This window comes from Molothrus ater, chromosome 6, assembly GCF_012460135.2.
Source record: "Molothrus ater isolate BHLD 08-10-18 breed brown headed cowbird chromosome 6, BPBGC_Mater_1.1, whole genome shotgun sequence".
NCBI classification, from domain to species: domain Eukaryota; kingdom Metazoa; phylum Chordata; class Aves; order Passeriformes; family Icteridae; genus Molothrus; species Molothrus ater.
This window is the reverse complement of record NC_050483.2, coordinates 4,460,249-4,479,433: the sequence shown is the minus strand read 5'-3', so window position 1 is coordinate 4,479,433 and position 19,185 is coordinate 4,460,249. Positions and strand designations below refer to the sequence as shown.

At 38.4% G+C, this 19,185-nt stretch overlaps 1 protein-coding gene across 1 annotated transcript in view; it reads left to right on the top strand.

The window, feature by feature from the left end:
• QSER1 (glutamine and serine rich 1) overlaps positions 1-19,185 on the top strand; it is a 44,154-nt gene that overhangs the window by 11,296 nt on the left and 13,673 nt on the right. The window contains exons 2-7 of the mRNA XM_036384666.2: positions 5,048-5,157; positions 6,392-6,556; positions 9,862-13,560; positions 16,457-16,752; positions 17,797-17,913; positions 18,539-18,672. Coding sequence (XP_036240559.1) covers positions 5,048-5,157; positions 6,392-6,556; positions 9,862-13,560; positions 16,457-16,752; positions 17,797-17,913; positions 18,539-18,672 — 4,521 coding nt within the window. The remainder of the gene's footprint in view (positions 1-5,047; positions 5,158-6,391; positions 6,557-9,861; positions 13,561-16,456; positions 16,753-17,796; positions 17,914-18,538; positions 18,673-19,185) is intronic.

Genomic DNA, 19,185 nt, shown 5'->3' with positions numbered 1-19,185 from the left:
AATATTATTCCTAACAATGTACTTGCCAGCAGGTAATACAAACTGGAACTGCATTTTACACATCTAAAATCAAATCCAGTGGACAAAAAGAGATGTAAGCTGTGTGTCAGTTTCTGTATCTTATATTTTGGATGACATTTTCAATATTCAGCAGTGCATTTGTCGGTTTTATGGCTTTGCTTTCTGTCTCTGAGTGGAATTGGCTATAGCACAGCTGAATAGCTGGTTGGAGAGAGACTCCTTTGCCAAGTGTCTGAGCTTTGGGATAGTGAGGGAAGTTTGATATTTCCCCTATTTCACATATATCTCAAGTAAGATAAAATGCAAGGTGTGATTTTAAAGGTATTTTCTTGCCAGTATGAGGCTATCACTGTTCTTTTTAATCTCCTTTGTGGTGATTTCATTAGAAGGGGGCTGTGCCGAGTCATCTTCTCACAGGAGCTCTTGTTTTCAGTAAGGCAAAATTGAGATCAAATTTCTGCTCTGCCTCACATCTGATGCCTTGTGTGCATGCTGGCTTGGTGGCTTTTGTTGTTTGGGCTTGGTTGTTTTGGTCTCAGACTTGTGCTGGGGCACTGAGTTCCCTTCTCAGGGTGCCGGCAGCACCTCTGGGGTGTCCTGGAGCCAGGAGTTCCCTGTGCACCCACTTGTCTTGTAGGTGTCCAGGTTCACTTGGAGCACAGCTTTGGAAGTGCTCTGGGATTTAATCTGGGGGTTTCTGTAGCACTTTTCCTTTCTGTGAGAGGCAGGAGGTACAAGTGCCTAAGGACAAGGGATTGCACCCTCTGGTCTGCTTTCCATGTAAGCATTGTGAGTTTCCCTGGTACTTGAATGATTGCTGTTACTAAACTAAACATAACCCAAACAACCCCCCCAGAAAGCACCAAATCAAAATAATCAATCAACCTTAAAAACTGATGAGCTGTAATGAAGATTTATCCAGAAAATAAAGTAAAAAATGAAAAAAAAAATACTTAATAGTTAGTAAAGGGGTATCATTACATGGAAAGGGGAAAAAAATACTTAGGTAAAGTGCTTGTTTTCTGTTTCTGTGTTTTATTCTGTATGGGTGCCTAGGAGAGCATGGTTATTTGAAGAAAGTAAAAGAAATAAAAGTACTTACTTCTATGTCCAGTGTTTATTGCAGCTAAATTTTGCTTCCATGTAAAAATGATGCTTCAATCTGAGTGTGAAGCTGGGAAATGCATCCCTCACTTGTGTGAAGCATAAACCTGATAACTGCCTTGGCACCTGAGGAGGGTGGTGAGTGCAGTGGGACTGGATAACCTTTTGCAGATGGAGACCTGAATTTGTATGAAACTATTGGATTGAAGAATGCTTTGAAAAGAAATGATCGTGAGAATAGCAATGCAAACAGATGTGTGAAAGGTCCATTCCTGACAGATTTAATCTGAGCTAACGAAAAGGAGTTGTAAATCAAGGTTGAGGTATTTTAGTAACAATGAAGTGCAACGACTCAACAGTTTTCTTCCAGAAATTTTACTGGACAAGTAAAAATCTTCTATTAGCCCAGCTGATGCAGCTGAAAAAAATCAGATTAGTACTTGAGTCATTTAACTTCCATTGTCATACACACTTTTTGATTGCATTATTACAGCAATGACAAATAATAACTCTATACAGGATATCTCATTTAGAGTAATAGTTATCTTTTCAATGAAAAATACTTTGGGGGAACTCTTTTCCAAATTAGTGTGTCAAATTAATATTATTTCCTAGCAGTAATCACTCCATTGTGCAGTTCACTATGACAGTGGGAGTGGGAAATCACTGTGATAATCAGTGCTAAGGGCCAAGTGCTTTTGGAGCAGTGCATAACAAAGTACCGAGTAATGGGAATGTTTCTTCAGTAACTTATCTGACATTTCAGGACAAGCAACAACTTGCACAACTGTAACAAACTTCCAACAAGAGCATGCAGAGCTTGGTAGCCATAAGGGTGTTTGCCATGCTGGATGTATTTTTGATATGTGAATTACATTCTGTGTAAATTCATCTGTTGAAAAGTTAAATTTTATAAAAAGAAACCTTAAGGCAGTAATCTCTCAGACTGCCGTGCTTGTTTAGGATAAGCTTATGTAAACTGAAGGCATATATGCAAGGCTTTTTGAGATAAGAATCTACATTCCAGCAAGCAGTAATTATACAATAAACAATTAACTGTTCAAATAAATACAATGTTTTTTATTGAAAGACAGATTCATTTTTGAGGTTGCGGTTGCATTAACTATGAGCTGGGAGTTTGTATTTAAAAAAAAAAAAGGCACCATCATATACTTGGTGCCCAGCATTACTAGAATTTTGAGGTTCTAGTAATTAACAATGTTTCTGAGTGCTGAAGTCTAGAGGTTATTTTGTATCCTAGTGCTAATTCTGTCGCACTCCTTGTTACAAAGTCTTTGTCCAAGTTTGGTTTACAAGTTACTTTTATCTTCCAGAGGATTCTGCCTCTGGTCTGCAGGCTTGTGTTATGGTGTCTCGTGGTATTTGTGTGTACTGTGCCTGCCCTTTACCAAAAAAAGGTGTTTATTGTACAGGAATGAAGAGGGGAGAAATTAATCACAGTCCTGAACAACCAGAATAAATAGAAATTTAAAATAAACAAACAAAAAACCCAAACAAATAAAAAACCCTCGCAACAAATTTTTTTAATTTTCAGGTGCTTAATTAAAGTTCATCCACTTTTTGCTGATGACCTTTTGCTTTTACAATTAAAGAGGAGGAATGAGGTGAAATTGCTTGATATACTGTACTGGGTTTAGGGTCTTGCCTCATCTGGAAGAGCTTTTGGTGCCAAGTGTAGCCCCGGTTGCCTGAACACCACCAGAGTGCCTCTCACCTGAAAATACAGAATGGGAAAAGGAAGCTGTGCTTCTGCAGGACTTTAGAGTTTGCCTTTAAATTGTGTATGAAAGAGAAGTCAGCACCACATACTTTTATATAGGTAAAAGTTTTAGGGAAACTTGCAAGAAAATCTAAATACAACCTATTGCTGTTGCAGGAAAGTTTCCACAAGCTCAGCATTTTTGTTAGTGAAGATAATTCTTATGAGCAATCTGCCATGCTTCAGTTTAGAAACTTATTTTCTCATGTAGTGCTTTATTATTTCTTAAAAAGACCCGAAGAAAGCTTCATGTCCCTGAAGTTCTATGTTTAGGGTTTTTTTCCCAGCTCTGCAAGTTTGTTCAAAAACCCCAAACTACCTTAAGTTTAATGGTTTTTTTGGTGAAAATACTTGCACTTCAGTTGGCTTTATTACTTGCATAATGTTTTATGTGCAGAACACTGTTGCAATTTTTTTTTTTGGTCTGGAAATAATAGAAATTGTTTAATGCTGTAAATAAAAAAAATAATCTAGAGTGTCATGCAATCATGTCTGCCAGTTGTCCTTAGCAGTGATGCAAATAGTTAGATTTCAGTCAGCATATAATAGAAATCAGTTGCTGATGCATAGAGTTGAACTGCACAAAGATCTGTCCTCTACAGCATAAGCACAGGGATCTGCTGACTCTGAATTTAGGTTTGGCAATTCTCTAAATTGCAATTACTGCTGTGAAAGGTGTTAAAGTGCTAGACAATGAGCACAACTGAGAAAAGCAGTAGCCGAGGTTCTTTGTTTTTTCAAAGGATTTTGCTTCATTCTTTAGGCTTGTGCTGTAGCCTGGCATGCTCACTATAGAGCATTGCTGAAGTGGAAAATACATCCCCTGATAGTGCATCTCAGGCAGGAAAGTCCTGCACAGACAGGCTCTTGCTGCTTCATGATGTTTGCAGGTCACAATGCTCTAAGAGGCTCATCTGCCTCTTAATGAAAATGAAGCAAAGCCAGCAGTGTTGCCAGTTTTTATATTATTTGGTGTCTTCTATAAAAGTTTCCCATGATGTCATGATTCCTGGCATGGAGAGTTTAATTTTTCCTGGTGCAGAGTGCCTGCCCCTCATCCCCAGGGATGAAAGATAAGGGAAGTCTCCCTTGGAGCAGGCAGCAGGGAGGGCTGTGGCTTTTCTTGTTTGGGTTGTTTTGGCATTTGTTTACACTTGAATTTTGAAATTGAAGCAGTCTCACATGTGCACTGGAGTAAGTAGCAGCTACCCATAAACTTGGTGTCCAAAAGCAAGAAAAGAAACAGGTAAATGATTTCTTGGTGGTGCTGGCCTTCATTTTCTTCCATTTGACAGGTGGTATGCAGAGCTGAGTCTGGGGAAGCTTGAAAGTTTGGGGTTTTGTTTTGCTTCTCACTCTGTTTTCTGCTTTTAAAACTGGAAATCATTAGGACTTTTGGCAAGTTCCTAAGGTTGCTTGGTGTTTAGATTGCATTTGTTTCTTTTCTGCATTATTGGTTTTGCATGGACCCAGACAATCTATATTTTATGTATGCTTCCATTAAGCCTGATTGAAACATCATGTTAATTTAGGTGACTCACTTAAAAATGTTAAATAAAAGCTGTGAATCATTAACTTGCATTTAATGCTAGGAGGTCTGAAGATGCATTTGTCACTTGGTAGTGCTTTCACTGTCAATTTTATTAAATTGGACCAAAAGTACCAAAACCGTTTTAAAAACTATTGCTCCTACAGCTTCCTAGTCATTTCAGCCTTTTAATTAAATGAGGTCCTGTAAGTTTCAATGGAATTAAAAATGGAAATGTTAAAGTGGGCATGTATTCATAGTCATCTGCTTTGCAGACTTGCTATCAGTAAATCATTACAAAAAGTGCCCAGTGAGTGTTTCTCACAGTTGAACTCTGTCTTTCTGACCTAGACCTTTATAAACTCTTATGTGGTCAGCTTTGATTTTTGTAAGGTTTTTCCCCACCCTAAACCCTTTGGCTTTTTAGGTTTCAATAGTACATTTTTAATCTGCTTAACATTTTTTGTGATATTCTAGCACAACTAGATCTATCTGATCTTGGGCTTTTGTTTCCCTGTCTTTCTGTAACTTTTTGGCTTGTGATTGATACTTCATAACTGTTCTTTGTTTCTATAGGTGAACATTTTGTTAATAATGTTTAATTTCTTCCTTAGTTTAAGCTATGGAGGAGGACATTCATCACATTCAGAAACAGACCTTCACAGACAGACATACACAGCTTCTCATCAGCTTCCTGGATACTCAACTACCCAACATCCTGCTGGTAACTGTCCTGATCATGAGAATACTGCTTAAATAGCTACAGAGGAAAAAGAAAAAAAACAAACCAACTGTTATGTGATTTAGATTAAAGTCAATGAATTTTATAATCAAAGGGAGTTTGTCATATAAGTGGTGGCAATTGGTATTAGAATAGCTGAGTGTGTAGCAGGAAGGTAACAGTTGTTAGCTTTTTATCAAAATGTTGTAAGTAGAAAGGAAAATATAAAGGGAGGTTATGCTTGGAATCTTGTTTTTTGGAAAAGCTGCACTTATTTTTTAAAATACAGCTTTTCAGGATTTGGCCTATGTATGAGGGCAAAAGTTGTGTACCTTCAGGCCAGTGGCAGAAATGCTGCCAGCTTCTCCAGGCTAAAGCAAACAGCAGAACTGATGTGAGCTGGAGCACTCTGCTGCTGTACTGCCATGTGCACACCGAGACCCTGCTGGGGAAAAGTTAAAATTCATTTAAAATGTAGCAGTGGCTCAGGCTGTGTTACAGCTGCACTGGGGTCTGCCTTTGATCCTGATCATACCCTGTCTCTGGATCCCCCAGAAGATGGGACTTGACCTCTTCATGCTCACTTTGCAACCCAGGTTCCAAAGAAAGGTGTGTGAGCTCATGTGCTGGCTGAGTCTGTATCTCCTGGCCAGGTCCTTCATCAGGGTGATGGAGGGTTGGAATTGCAGTCTCAACACAATCTCAGTTATTCACAGCTCTGGATCTCACCAGTGCTTCCCATTGAGCCCCCTGCTATGGAAAGGTCTGAGCAATGGGAAACACATGGATGTGTTTGTTGAAACAGGGAATGCAACCAAAACCCCTTTAGTTTATAGATGTATCCAAACTTCCATAAGCTGCCCAAAAGGGAGAAACTGGATATAGAAAAGTTGGACATGTTTCAGGAAGAATTCTGAATGTTTAACCAAGTGAAAATAGAACAGTGAATCTTCAGATAAGGGAAGCATTTTACTGGTGTAACCTAAGTACTGTTATAAGCATCATATTTGACATACACTTAATAATAGGTTTTAAAATGTATACTGAAGTTTCAATTTACAGTTGTAACACTGCATAACAGTTAAACACAGAAAAAATCAATGTACTTTACTTTGCTAATGTTTCATAAGGTGGGGTTTTTTAGTGAATTATGAACATATATCTGTTATTTGATTTTGCTTCTTTGAAGTTCATCTGAGTTATCTGTTTTGTTTAATTTCTCTCTGCTATCATCCAGGTCTTTCAGGAATATTTGATACCAGTATGCACAGTGCTGGAGGTAACACTAAGGAAACTTCTTCAGTTATGAATTTTCTCTCTGCTATTGAGTCTCGTACTGCTCAGGCAGTCTCTTCAGGATCTACCCTTTTACCACAATTCAGGGCTCCTTCCTGGCAGACAGGTGAGCATTTTCTCTTTAAATAAATTTTGTCATTGTTATATTGAATGTTTGGGAGAATTTGAAACAAAAATATTCTGACTAACTGAAAAGGCTGCATGTTTTCTACCTCTTTTACATCTCCATATTTAAAAATTTCAATATCAATGAAATTATGTTAGCAAAGGATTTATATGAGCAGAAATTCTGGTTGTTTAGTAGGAATTTAGATACGTAGGAAATTATTCTGTCTGACAAGTCAAATTTATATCCCCAGCTTTGTTTGGAATTAGTCTCACTAACACTTCAAGCATTTTCAGGCACACTACCTGTACCTCCTAGCAAATCTTTCACTCTCAAACTCTGTTCCCTATGACAGTTTTTCTGTGGTATTAGTACTAAAATCTATGGGTAGCTTGGCCCCTTTATACACAGAAATAATGAACAAGGTGTTCTCAAAAAGAAGGTCTGAGGTGCATGTCAGATAGAAATAAGGGATCTAATTTACAACTGAACAAATGTGCCATCTCTTGGCAGACTGACTGCCTTCCACAAACCTCCCCCATCTGTCAAGCCTTCTGTGCAGAGCAGGAAACTGCAGATTTTGAGCTTGCTGTAGACAGTCACACCAAGATAAGTGTTGCTACTGCATCTGTGGGTAGCTTCAAGTTCTGGTTAATCTTATGGAGTGATTGTGCAGCTGTGCAGTGAATTGGTTCTATTCACTGATCTAGCAGAAAATGTTTGAGTGGCTTTTTTCCTTTGGTGGGATGGTTTTCCTCTGTATCAGCAGGCTGATCTGTGTCTCAGTGCAGCTGTATGATTGCTGTTCTGATTTGGGGAGGAGACACAAGGTAGCCAGAGTGGAGCAGTCCTTTTGTTGACAGTTTGCACTCATTCTGTTAAGGGTAAGGTGCAGCTGCATTCTGTGAAGAGCTGCTCAAAAAGTTGAGACTAGAGACTGTGGCTTTTAGCTGACTATTGACAAAAACAGATATGTAGGAGCACAGATGAAGATGCACACTGCTAATCTGGCAAACAACCTTAATATAAATCAGTTGTGAGTTTAGAGTTATGATGACCCATCCTCACATCAGAATGTCAGCTGGGAAGAAATAATTTTCTCTTTGTCCTAGCATTTCTCCATTGCAGCCTGCCTAACAGTGAATTGTGAAGAAGGGGGAGACATGCTGTGGGTCAGGTTTGATGTTGGTACCAATGATTGGGAGACTTCTCAGTACTCATTACTAAGAACTCATTAGTAAGCCCATTTTTCATTATTACCAGTTCTCTGAGCTTTCTGTTGTCTTTTAATACTTTTGCTGCTTTTCTGTAACCCTTGATCCTCCCAAGTGTCTATTGAGAGCTTTATCTTCACAAACTTCTTTGAGGGAAAGCAAGAGCTCTTCACTCTGCAAAGTGACCTGTTTTCAGAAGGGTTTCTTACTTTGGGGTTTTCTCCAAACCTCCCACTGCTGATTTTGGGGGGAAAAAAAGAAGAACATTGTTATATTTGTCCTTCCAAATGTTTCTTTGATCTGTGTTATCAGGGTTCTGATTTCTTAGGGTAGTGAGGGTGTGTCTGTGCATACAACTTAGTACCTTTGCCATGCCTTTTGTCTGCTCCTGAACAAATATTGGAATATAAAGGCCAGCAGTTCTGTCATAGTAGTGCTCCTGTGACAGGCTCTTGTCTGGTTTAAGAAGTTACGGGTATTTGGAAGGGTTTTGATTTATGGAAGAGAAAGGTAAAATACAGGTTAGATGAGAAATGAACATCTGCAGTTAAAACAGGTTTAAATTCTTCCCTTTCTTTGAGGCTTCCAGATGGCCCTTCCTTTGTGTTGGCAGTAGGGATCAGTAAAAGAGAACCCAGCTGTACATGATGTTGCAGTTTTTTAGAATAGGGGGGAAAAGTGCATTATCACACTGATTGTGCTTTCTCACTCAGAAAGACCTTATTGTTGACTAAGGAAAAATACCTTGGCATTCCTTCACTATCACATCTCTTCATATCAGTTTGTCTTGGACTGAAAGGGAGAAACAAAGAATTTATTTCTCAGCTTCACCTGAAACTTCAAAAGCGATTGTACGATTAAGTTGCAATCAGCTTAAGAAGACTTAGTGTATTGTAAAATGAAATTTTTTTTTAATTGAAGTATTTGTTTCAAAACAAACTTTATTTACTGAGAGTTTATTTGTTCTTGAATGATGCTAAGCTAAAAAGTGTTTTAAGTGTGCAAGAAGAATCTAGAAAGGTCAGATCATTTCACTGATTTTAATTTTTGTTAAAATACAAACCGATTTGCATACCCTGGTAAATTTCCCAGAGGAAACTGATTCCTTTGCAAAAATTTTAAGCTTCTCTGGGAATAAACTTGTCTTTCTTCGCTCTTCTTGGTAGACTTTGGAAACAGTACACAAACTTCACCAGTGTCTGCAAGTTACAGGGTGAAAAGCAAGGTGAATGATTACAGGGTTACAGGGTGAATGATATGGATCACTGCTCTAAGTCTCAAAGCTTGCAAGGGAGTTTCATTCTCCTGTTTCAGCTGGAGTAGTGTATTCTGTTGAGAAATCTTGTTTAAGCCAGGGTGTCATACCAGTGGCTGGATGCAAATAAGAAATATGCTTTTCATTTGGATAGTTGTTTCTGCACCATGCAGATAATTGCTGTCTGAGGATATCTGGGACATACTCTCACTTCAGAAAGCATACAAATTATATTTACTGCTTGTACTGAAAGTCAAACTCCTCCTTTAAGAAAATGAATTGCAGAGTGTATAGACCATTAGCTATTTCACTGTATGCTCTGAAATGTTTCCCATACAGTGTTATAAAATTATTGGTGAGGGTAACTCCAGGAGATGGGATTGCTTCTTAAACTGTGTATGTATTACAACTGCTAAGGTGTAATTTTGCCTTTTTACTGTTTATTAAAGGTGGCCAGGGCTTTTGATCAGTTCACTATGACGTCCTTTTTAAACTGAAATAAAAACTAATAAAGAACCTTCCATTTCAAAGCAGAATTAATCTTGTACAAGCATTTTAATCAACAATTTGCATCTTAAGGATATGAGGTTTTCCCTCAGCATTTCACTGCAGCTATAGAGTTTGGCATTCTAAAAAACCCTGCATTTCCATTTTGAAAATTACCCATGATAAGTGCATCCCTATGTATGTCTGGGCTTTTTTAAAAGAGTGGTGATTCTAAAGAACATTGTATTTGTAAGTGCTGTAAGAGCTTGCAAGAAGAAATGCAATGTTGTTACTTTTAAAGCTCTCTTATGCTCCTTTTTCCTCCTTGTTTTGTTTTTGTTTTTTTCCAGGTATGCATTCCTCGACAGCCACAGAACTATTTGTTACTGGAGCTTTGCCAACCTCTGGAACATTTCCACCAACCTCTGCTTTGTCAGCGTATCAGCATCCCAACACCTTCAGCAGCAGAAACTTTGCTACTACCCCTTCTCTTACTCTTCAAGATGCCACTTTCAGTGCTACTTCCAACGGTCTCTTAAGTGCCCACGATCCCTTATTGCAGATTAAAACATCCCAAGGCACCGTTCCAACCGCTTTGACATTTGAGCGCCTGGGCAGCTCCGTTCTGAGTACCAGTGTACCCCCCCAGTCATCAACATATCGTTCTGCTCAAGAATCTGCACCCCATCTTTTGCAGCCTCAGTTCAGTTTGTTGCCTTCAACCCTTGGAGGAGCCCAGCAGGTGTCTCAGGCCTACAGCACATCTGTCTTCACTGGTTCCACTGCTTCCATGGACAGAGCACTTCAGCGAGAATGTAGTGTTATTAAACACCACCAGCGGCCTTCCAGTACTCAGTCTGTCCAGCCTCAACTGACTGTTTCACAGCATTCCTTACACAGCTATTTAACAAGTACAAGTGGAGTTAACTTTCAGGATACGTCTAGGCACTCAGCGTTATCCTGCAGTCCAGTTGGAGATGTTACTCAGGTGAGCAATGGAGGACCACAGCAGAAGACTTCTCAAGTCACAGTGGAACTTGCTCAGTCGTACACATCTGCAATTCCATCGCCCGGTTTTCCCTCTGCTTCCACTGCAAAAGTGAAAAACTGTTCCATGAAGCAGCCTCCGAGGTCAACAAAGACCCCCAAACCTCAGAGTGTAGCTCCCACTGTGCAGACACAAAGCTATGCCAAAACTGCACAAAACCAGAGTTCTGTCATTACAGGCCAAGCACAGATCTATTCTACAGCACAGCTCCCCAGCCTCTTGTCAGTCAGTCAGTCCCAAAACTACGTTTCATGCCAGGCTCAGAATGTGCCACCTGTCAGCCACTCACAGGATTTCTCATCCAGTAAGGTTGAGAAGCTGCCCTCACTGTATAAAACATTGACTTTTTCTGGGCAATCACAAGCTATTACTTCTGACAGTCAGACTCTAAATTATTCCTCAGAGGAACAGGTATTGACCTCAGTTCCAAATGAGAACTACTCTGGGCAAATGAGGGAACTCTCTTCAGTCAGCCAAGCTCAGAACTACTCTTCTAGTCACTCTCAGGGTTTATCTCCAGTTACCCAGTCCCAAGTTAATTTTTCATCTCAGTCACAAGTTTTAGCAGCTGTTAGTCCTTCAGAAAGCTATTCTTCAGGGCAGTCCTTAACATTAACGTCGCCTTCTCTTTCCTTTAATGCCTCTCCTCGGGTACAAACTCTTCCAGCCTCGAGCCCTAATCAAAGCTATATTTCTTTACATTCTTCTCAGAACTCTCAGTCACAAGAATCCTCCTCTCCACAGTCTCAAAAGTTTTTGCCATCTGTCCAGTCTCCTTTTGCATCCCCAGCTCACTCCCAGACGCTGCAGAACAACAGACCTTCCTCAGAAACAAAGTCCTATGTTAAAAGGAAGTCTGACTCTAACTTGTACGCCTCGTCAAAACAGGAGGAGGAATTATCAATGCAGGACATGCAGGCATTGCAACAGCAAGCTGCTCTTGAATCTTCCACTCAAAGCCTAACAGAGGAGGAGATCAATGCTCAGGATGCATCCTACAGGGTCTCAAAAGCAAATGACAGATACTCTCAAAGTGTAATCAGAAGCAACTCTCGTCTTGAAGATCAGGTTGTTGGACTTACTCTTCAAGGAACAAAAAAAGATGAAAGAATGGTCAGTTCTGTGGAACAGCTTTCCCAACACATTGGCCATATCAGCAGCCTAAGCCATGATATCAAAAAGACAGCGAATTTAATGAGAACAACACAGGGAGCTGTGAGTGCTAAGGAACTAAACCAGCAGCATTCCCTTATGCATAAGGTACATGAGAGTAAAGCTCAAGAGCAGCAGGGCCAAGTCATTAGCACACCACCACAGGTGCAGCCTCATGCTTTAAGACATGGTCATCAGCTGTGCTTGCCCAGTGCACAGGTACTGCTGGAGTCAACCTGTGACTTGCAAATCCTTCACCAGTCAATCCTGCAGTCCGGTTTAGGACAAGCAAAGGCATCACCACAAGTGCAAAGAATACAGAGTCCTCAGCAGGTGGCACATCCGTTCCTTCAGATGGATGGTCACATTGTTCAAAGTAATGGGGGTCATTCTCAGCAACAGCTTCATAGTCAGAATTCAGAAGTAATGAAAATGGACATTTCTGAGTCTTCAAAACCACTACAGCAGCATTTGACAGCAAAAGATCACTTTACTCAGACAAATCAACATGATGCAAAAAATCAGTTTGTTTCTCTTAGTTCGATATGCTTCCCAGAATCTATGCTTCTCAGCGATGAGAGGAATATATTATCCAACGTGGATGACATCTTAGCAGCAACAGCAGCAGCCTGTGGAGTGACACCATCTGACTTTGCCAAATCGGCCTCTAATGAAGAGGAAATCCAAACTGTTGAGAATAGTGAGGAGTCTAAAACGCAGTTCCGATCGTTGGATTCCAGACACGTGTCTTCTGTTTTCAGTGCCTCACCTACTGTAGTTGGAAAGCCAGCAAGTAGAAATAATATTTCTCTGAATGGAGGCCAAATTACTCTAAATCTTACCCCAGTGTCAACAATACAGACAAAAGCTGTGAACCTGGATCAACAGCACCTTGAAACTTCTGATCAGACTGTACCAATAAGAATGACCTCTCCCACCCTTGGTCCTGGTCAGGAAGAGCAGGAGGCTGTTCGAGTGAAGAAACAATCTAGCATCAGTCATGAGTCTGAAGAAGATAATGATGCTTCTGTTGATGGTGCACTGAATGCAAGGGAGACAGAGTTTGTTTCAAGTGGTAGGAGCCTAAGTGAGGAAAGTGCTGCTTCGGAGAATGATTTTAATGTGGGTGGTGATGATGGTACAGTGGCAGGTAACCAGTCTAAGGTTCCATTGCAGCCTCTGTCTGTGCCTCAAAGTGCAGATGGAGCCATTAATAGAACTGAAGAAGAATGCCAAGATTTAACTCAAGGGAACCTTCAGAAGAAAAAAAGCAAAGGAAAAAGTCAAAACAAAAATGCTGCAGAAGATGACAGTGCAACCCAGAAACAGGTAAAAAGAAGTGGACAGTGTAAACGTCAAAATTCAAGAGGAAATGATGCGTGTTTCACATACTCTTCTCCTGTTTCTGAAGGTTGTTATGATACTTACCAACATCAGGAAAGAATGAGGCAAAAAATTAAAGAAGTTGAAGAAAAACAGCCTGAAGTCAGAACAGGATTTATTGCATCTTTTTTAGACTTTCTAAAGTCTGGGCCTAGGCAACAGTTTTCCACTCCAGCTGTACGAATGCCAAACAGGACTAGGAGACCAGTCACACAAATAGTTCGTGCCCCTTGCCTACAGCCCTCTGCAAAGCCTCAGCCAGCAGCAGCAGCGCCTGTGGCTGCTGAGGTCAGTGGAGAAAGTCCAACCAAAAAAGCCGATGAGGAACTTAAGAAAAATTTAGAAACGCTGCCTTCATTTTCTTCTGATGAAGATGATTCTGTGGGTGGCAACCATGATCTTCAAAAGAGCATCTCTACTGCATTGTCAGCCCTGGATGAAACATCTGACAAAAAGATCAAATCAGGTAAAAGGGTTACTATAGGTGCATATGTTGAAGGAGATTTTTGTAGCTGATGGGACAAAAAAAAGAATAATTTTATCTCTCTTCAGGTAAAGGTTTTAATTTGATTTGATTTTGGCCACAATTAAGAGTTTTCTTCAAAAGGTGTATTGACTATGGACTAAAATAGTGTTTTCCACAATTAGAAAATATGTAAATAAACTTTTTCATGCTACTTAAATAGGACTAATGCCAAAAAGTTATTTTAGCCTGGAGTTGGAATAATGTGTGTGTTCTCTTCGATTCTGGCTTGAAACACTACATATGATTTTCATCTGGGAACATCAACAAAACATGTCAGAGGTTCTAAACCTATTTTAAAAAAATTCTAGCAAGGGAATATATTCATAATTGCCATCAGCAGGTTATAAGTTCTTGCTAGGTAAACACTCATTTTCTGTGACAATCAAGTTGCCCTGGATATGTGTGTGAAACAACTTTTGCTCTTGTAAACTGCACTCATTTACTTGTTGTAAACTGCTACTCATGGTCCAATGTAGGAGTCATTTGAGCCATATTGATCAGGGGTGTTGTAGCTCCATGTGTGTTGATAGGTTACTAACAAAAGAGCAAAACCTGGGAAGGATTGGTTTGGGCAGGGAGTGGCAGGCAGCAGCCACTGATCACAGTAGTAATTAGTTTTTCCCACACTTTTTCAGTTTCAGTTGTGTTACATCCATGCTGTACATCCATGTTCAGAGCTTTTAACTGATGATGCTTTGTTTTGAAGTATTTTCAGCATACAGAATATTTTTGCCTGGACAGGTCTCTTCAGTAAAGATTTATTTTTTTTCCCCTCTGGTAAGCAATTAGAAACAATCCAGGCAATCATATAATTGTACTAATTCCAGAGAAATACCATTGTCTTCCAAAATAATCACAGGGAGAAAATGAAACATTTCTTTAACTCTTCTCAGGATTCAGAACCTGTGACCCATAAGCTGATTCTTAACAAGGGAGAATGAAGTAATGGTTTCCCTTTTTAGATTAAAGGAGAAAGGGAGAATTTTTTTTCTCTAGGTGTGACATGACCTACTGAAAAATAGATAGCAAAATTAAACTTGAATTGTAATAATCACACCTAAGATACTGGGAAATCATTGCAGAATACATTGAGATGCTGAACAATGCTTTATCTTAATTACTATTCTGGTTTTTTCTGTGGCTATTTCTATGTAATTACCTTAAGTGCATGCATTTCAAAAAGGCTCTTACAGAGGATGACGTTCCTTCTGTGTCTTTCAGTTGAATATATATTTCAAACAAGAAAGCAGTGATTGTTTTTCTTACCAGAAAGCTGAAATCTGGGCAGTGCCAAGGCATGAGCCTCTTGCTGAAGTTTGTTAATTTTAGTTAAGCCATTTCTGTGTACAATGTCCAAAGAAATCTTTCAAATAGGTTTTTTTGGTGGGTGAGCATTTCCATTAGTGAGCATTTCCATTAGTGTTCTCTTTGCAGTGATTTCTTTTACGATATGATTGTATCTTCTTTGTTATCCATAAGGATGTAAAATTTATGTCACCAATTTCTTGAATTCACCTTCCTGTTTTGTGACACACAAGATTGTTTGTACAAGATGCTTAACCATGACATCTCTCTTCCTTTCTTGCTGGTGTTTTGCAGGTTTTCTGGTAATAGCTTTTTTTGTCTGTTTTTGCAAATAAGTACAGACAGACAAATATTAAAACATAGTCTTTTGTTGATAGTATTAAGTAGTACATGTACCTTTATCTGCTGTTCTGACAAATATGTAAATATACATGAGCAACTAATAATGGTGTGGCTAATTAAAGCTGTCAGAGCTCTCTCTCACTGAAGAAATAGAACATATTTCAATAATGTGAGGTGATGTATCTGGAAGAACACATTTCACATGCCAAATTAACAATTTTTTGAATGGATTTAGTGAATCTTCACTTAATTAGGTATATAGCTTTTGTATTGACACATTAATTTGACTTTTAACTCATTTGTTTGGAGTCACTTTTGTTAAAATATGTTACATTATCTTTTGTATATTTTTTCAAGTGAAAAAGTCAACAATTAGCAGTGATTGTAACAAAACTGTGAAGTGGTTTAAGTTTTCTGAGTGATATTAGTAATGGTATTATAGTTAATATAACTTGATTTCTTTTAGATCAGCAAGTCAATGTTAAAACTAGCACACATAGAAGATTGTAAAGTAATATCTAAAAAGGATTCTAATTTTTTTCAGGTGGGAAAGAATAATTTTGAAAGGTGGGACTTCTCTTTGGCTCTTTGGAATAGAGGAGGAAAGGAATGTTCTTTTCCCTTCTTTGTTTTGTATCATCAGTTCTCATTGGTCACCTCTGTTAATATTAAAAATCATTAGGCTATTGCTAAAGTTTTAATCTGGAACTTCCAGTTACATTATCACAAGATATAAATTATAAATGTCCAAAAGTCACACAGAAAATGTTTTCATATTTCATGTGTATTTCTCTTTCTGCAATCCAATTTCAAAAGATTTATCAGCAGATAACAAGATGTTGTAACCTTTACTGTTGTATTTGCTTATTGTCACAAAGTACAGCAGTATTACCTGGTGATCATGTCTATAACTATCAAATTGTTTTCCAAAGCATTCAGTTTTGTTAATTCCAGATGCTAACAGATGTAGCAGTTTAATACAAACAGAGGTATATTAGTTACAGTATTCTGGTTTTGTTTAAGATTTAGTTGTGGTCAAATACTGCTTCTACTTTAACTCCTAGAACAGGTATTTTTCCTAGAATAGTTGCTTTTAATATAAATTGTAACAGAAAAGAAGAGAAACCTAGCTCCATATTACATTGCTAATCCTTGATAATTTAACTGAAATTTGGATTTTTTTCTTCAGAAACTGAAAAAGTGACAGTTGTTACTGCTGCTGCCACCACCACCAGTGCTGTAGTAAAGCAGGAATCTCCACAGACAGCTGCTCCTGTAGGCAATGTGCAGGAGAAAATGAATCCAGCTGACCCCTTAAAAGTAGCTCAACAGGATGCTGTGACTTCAGAACAATTGGCAAAAATGCAGGAGACTGTTGCAATAGAAGGATGTACTGATGAGGAGAATATGGACAGTGAAGGAGAGGGGATGTACAGAGAACGTGATGAATTTGTAGTGAAGATTGAAGATATAGAGACACTAAAGGTAATCTGAATATTTGCTGGGGGGGAAACACAGCACAAAACCCCTGCATATGAATTTAGCCTCAAGGAACTACCAGAAGAGGAAAGGCTGCAGATTAGTTTTCTCTTTCTATTCTAATATTCCCTGATTGCTGCCAAAATGCCTTAAAGGTGTCTTTCTAGTGCAGATTACAAACATGTCTTGAATGTACATGACCCATTTTATGCTACATACATAATAAAGTAAATCTGTGTGCTGGAAACCTCTGTTAGAACTTGGAATTACCTATTTTAATATTAAACAGCATAAATTTTTCAAAGGCTCTTGACTACTTTTTTTTTTTAAGATAGGAGTAGACTTTCAAGTGAAACTTTGCAAAAGAACTTGAATGGAATTGGCTTCTGGTTCTTTGTAAGAGGATCTGCTTTGTATTTCAACAAGCAATTATTGCCATAAGCAACCAGTACAACACTTCACATGAGTTTATGTGAATTTCCTTGTTGTCTTTGATTGTTTGGTTTGGTTTTGTTGCTTCACCATTTTAATTCTTCTGTGTGTTGATCTTTCCTTTTGTTGCTATCATAGCCAGCAATGTTCTTACTGTTAGAAAATTTCTAATATTTTTGATTACTTGTTCTGTGCTTGTCCTCTTAAGGTGCAGTTTTAAATTAAGTAATGCTGCTTTGTCACACAAGACAAGTGTTATCAGTTTGAAATATTCCCTTGTCACTTATAAAAGGGATTAAGGTATGTTAGGAGATATTTTGAATTTTAAGTTTGTTAGTTCAGGAGTCATGAAAAAGTAATGAGTGTTTTGACCACATTTTCCAAAGGGTTTATTTGAGTTAGTAGTTTGTTGGTAGGATCTACAGAAAATTCTCATTCAAGCTGATAATTACACACTTGCCTTGATGCAAACAGGACTTAATAACAATGGTGTTGGAATTTTAAATGACTTTATTTACATTTTATCCTTGGGTTACTTCCTCGAAAATGTGATGCACAAACACATTTCTGGAAGAAAAATAAGCACTGCTTTTAGCAAACAATTTTATGTTCTTCCAGGTTGCTTTGCAGACAGGAAAAGAGCCTCCAGCTATCTGGAAAGTACAGAAGGCTTTATTGCAGAAGTTTGTTCCTGAAGTGCGTGACGGCCACAGAGAGTTTGCTGCTACTAACAGTGTGAGTCCTCAGAATTCCTTGGGAAGCCTCATGGGAGCAGCTTTCCTTCATGCAAGGCTAGGAGACTAAATTGAATATGATTTTGGCATACATTCTTAGCAATCATCTTAGAGGGGAAAACCCCCTCCAGCTCAAACTCTCCCTAAAGACATCCATGGACTGATTTTCTGCTTTCTAGTATGGCATCTTTGATATCATTTTGATATCACTTTGATATCTTTTGTAAAGGAACAAGTTTTCCTGTCCAGAATAAAATAAGTGGAAAAAAGCTTGTGAACCAACTGCTTTCTGCAATAGGAGGGATACAGGGAGGATACAATTTTAACAGGCAGCCTTTTGCCAGGCAGATAATGCTTTTGGGATAACACATGTGGAGAATAAAATAATGGGGGAAAAAAGAAGCCCAGAATACCTCCCCTTACATGATTTTCTTTGTTTTAATTATTATCTGGAAATCTGATGGATAATTTTGTTTAAATTATAAATGCTGTAGAGTGGCTTGTTGTATTTAAACATGCGGGAGTTTAAACTGATTTTTTTTCTTTAGTATTGAAATTTTTACTTGTTAAAACTGACAAATTTTGCTTAACATAAACACTTGTGGTTTGGGTTTTTTTCCTTTTAGTATCTTGGGTACTTTGGGGATGCAAAGACAAAATACAAACGAGTGTATGTGAAGTTTGTTGAAAATGCTAACAAAAAGGAATATGTCAGAGTATGCTCAAAAAAACCACGAATCAAGCCTGTGCAGTCAGCAAGGTATTTTATTTCAATTTGTTTTTCATTTTGCCATATTGTTTTCATATTAAGAACACACCTGTATAAATAAACAGGAGTTATAACTTTCAAGTGTATTAATTGTGCTTTAATATGGAAAGTGAGAACTGTTTGCTTTAAGAAATTAAATATAAATTACTGCCTTGTCTTCCTTACTCTATTCTGTTCCATAATCAGTTATTTTGGAGGTGTTAGGGTTTTGCATGCTGTTTCTATGTCATCCTTTGCCCTACAAGCCTGCAAGTGTAATGATTTTAGTTTTCTTTGCGTTGTTTTTCTCATATCCTATGGGCTTTACTAGTTAGGTAGTTTTTTTCTGGGTTGCCTTAATGACCATTCTGTCCTGGTATACTGGAAGTGCCATGCTTTCTTCACAATCCTGTCAGATGTTCATGACAGTGCTCTTTATGCAGGAAAGCACTGGAGTTTTAAGTCTAGTTTGCTCTCAAAGAAAGCAGTGCCATCAGATAATCAATTTTGTGAAATAATCCTGTT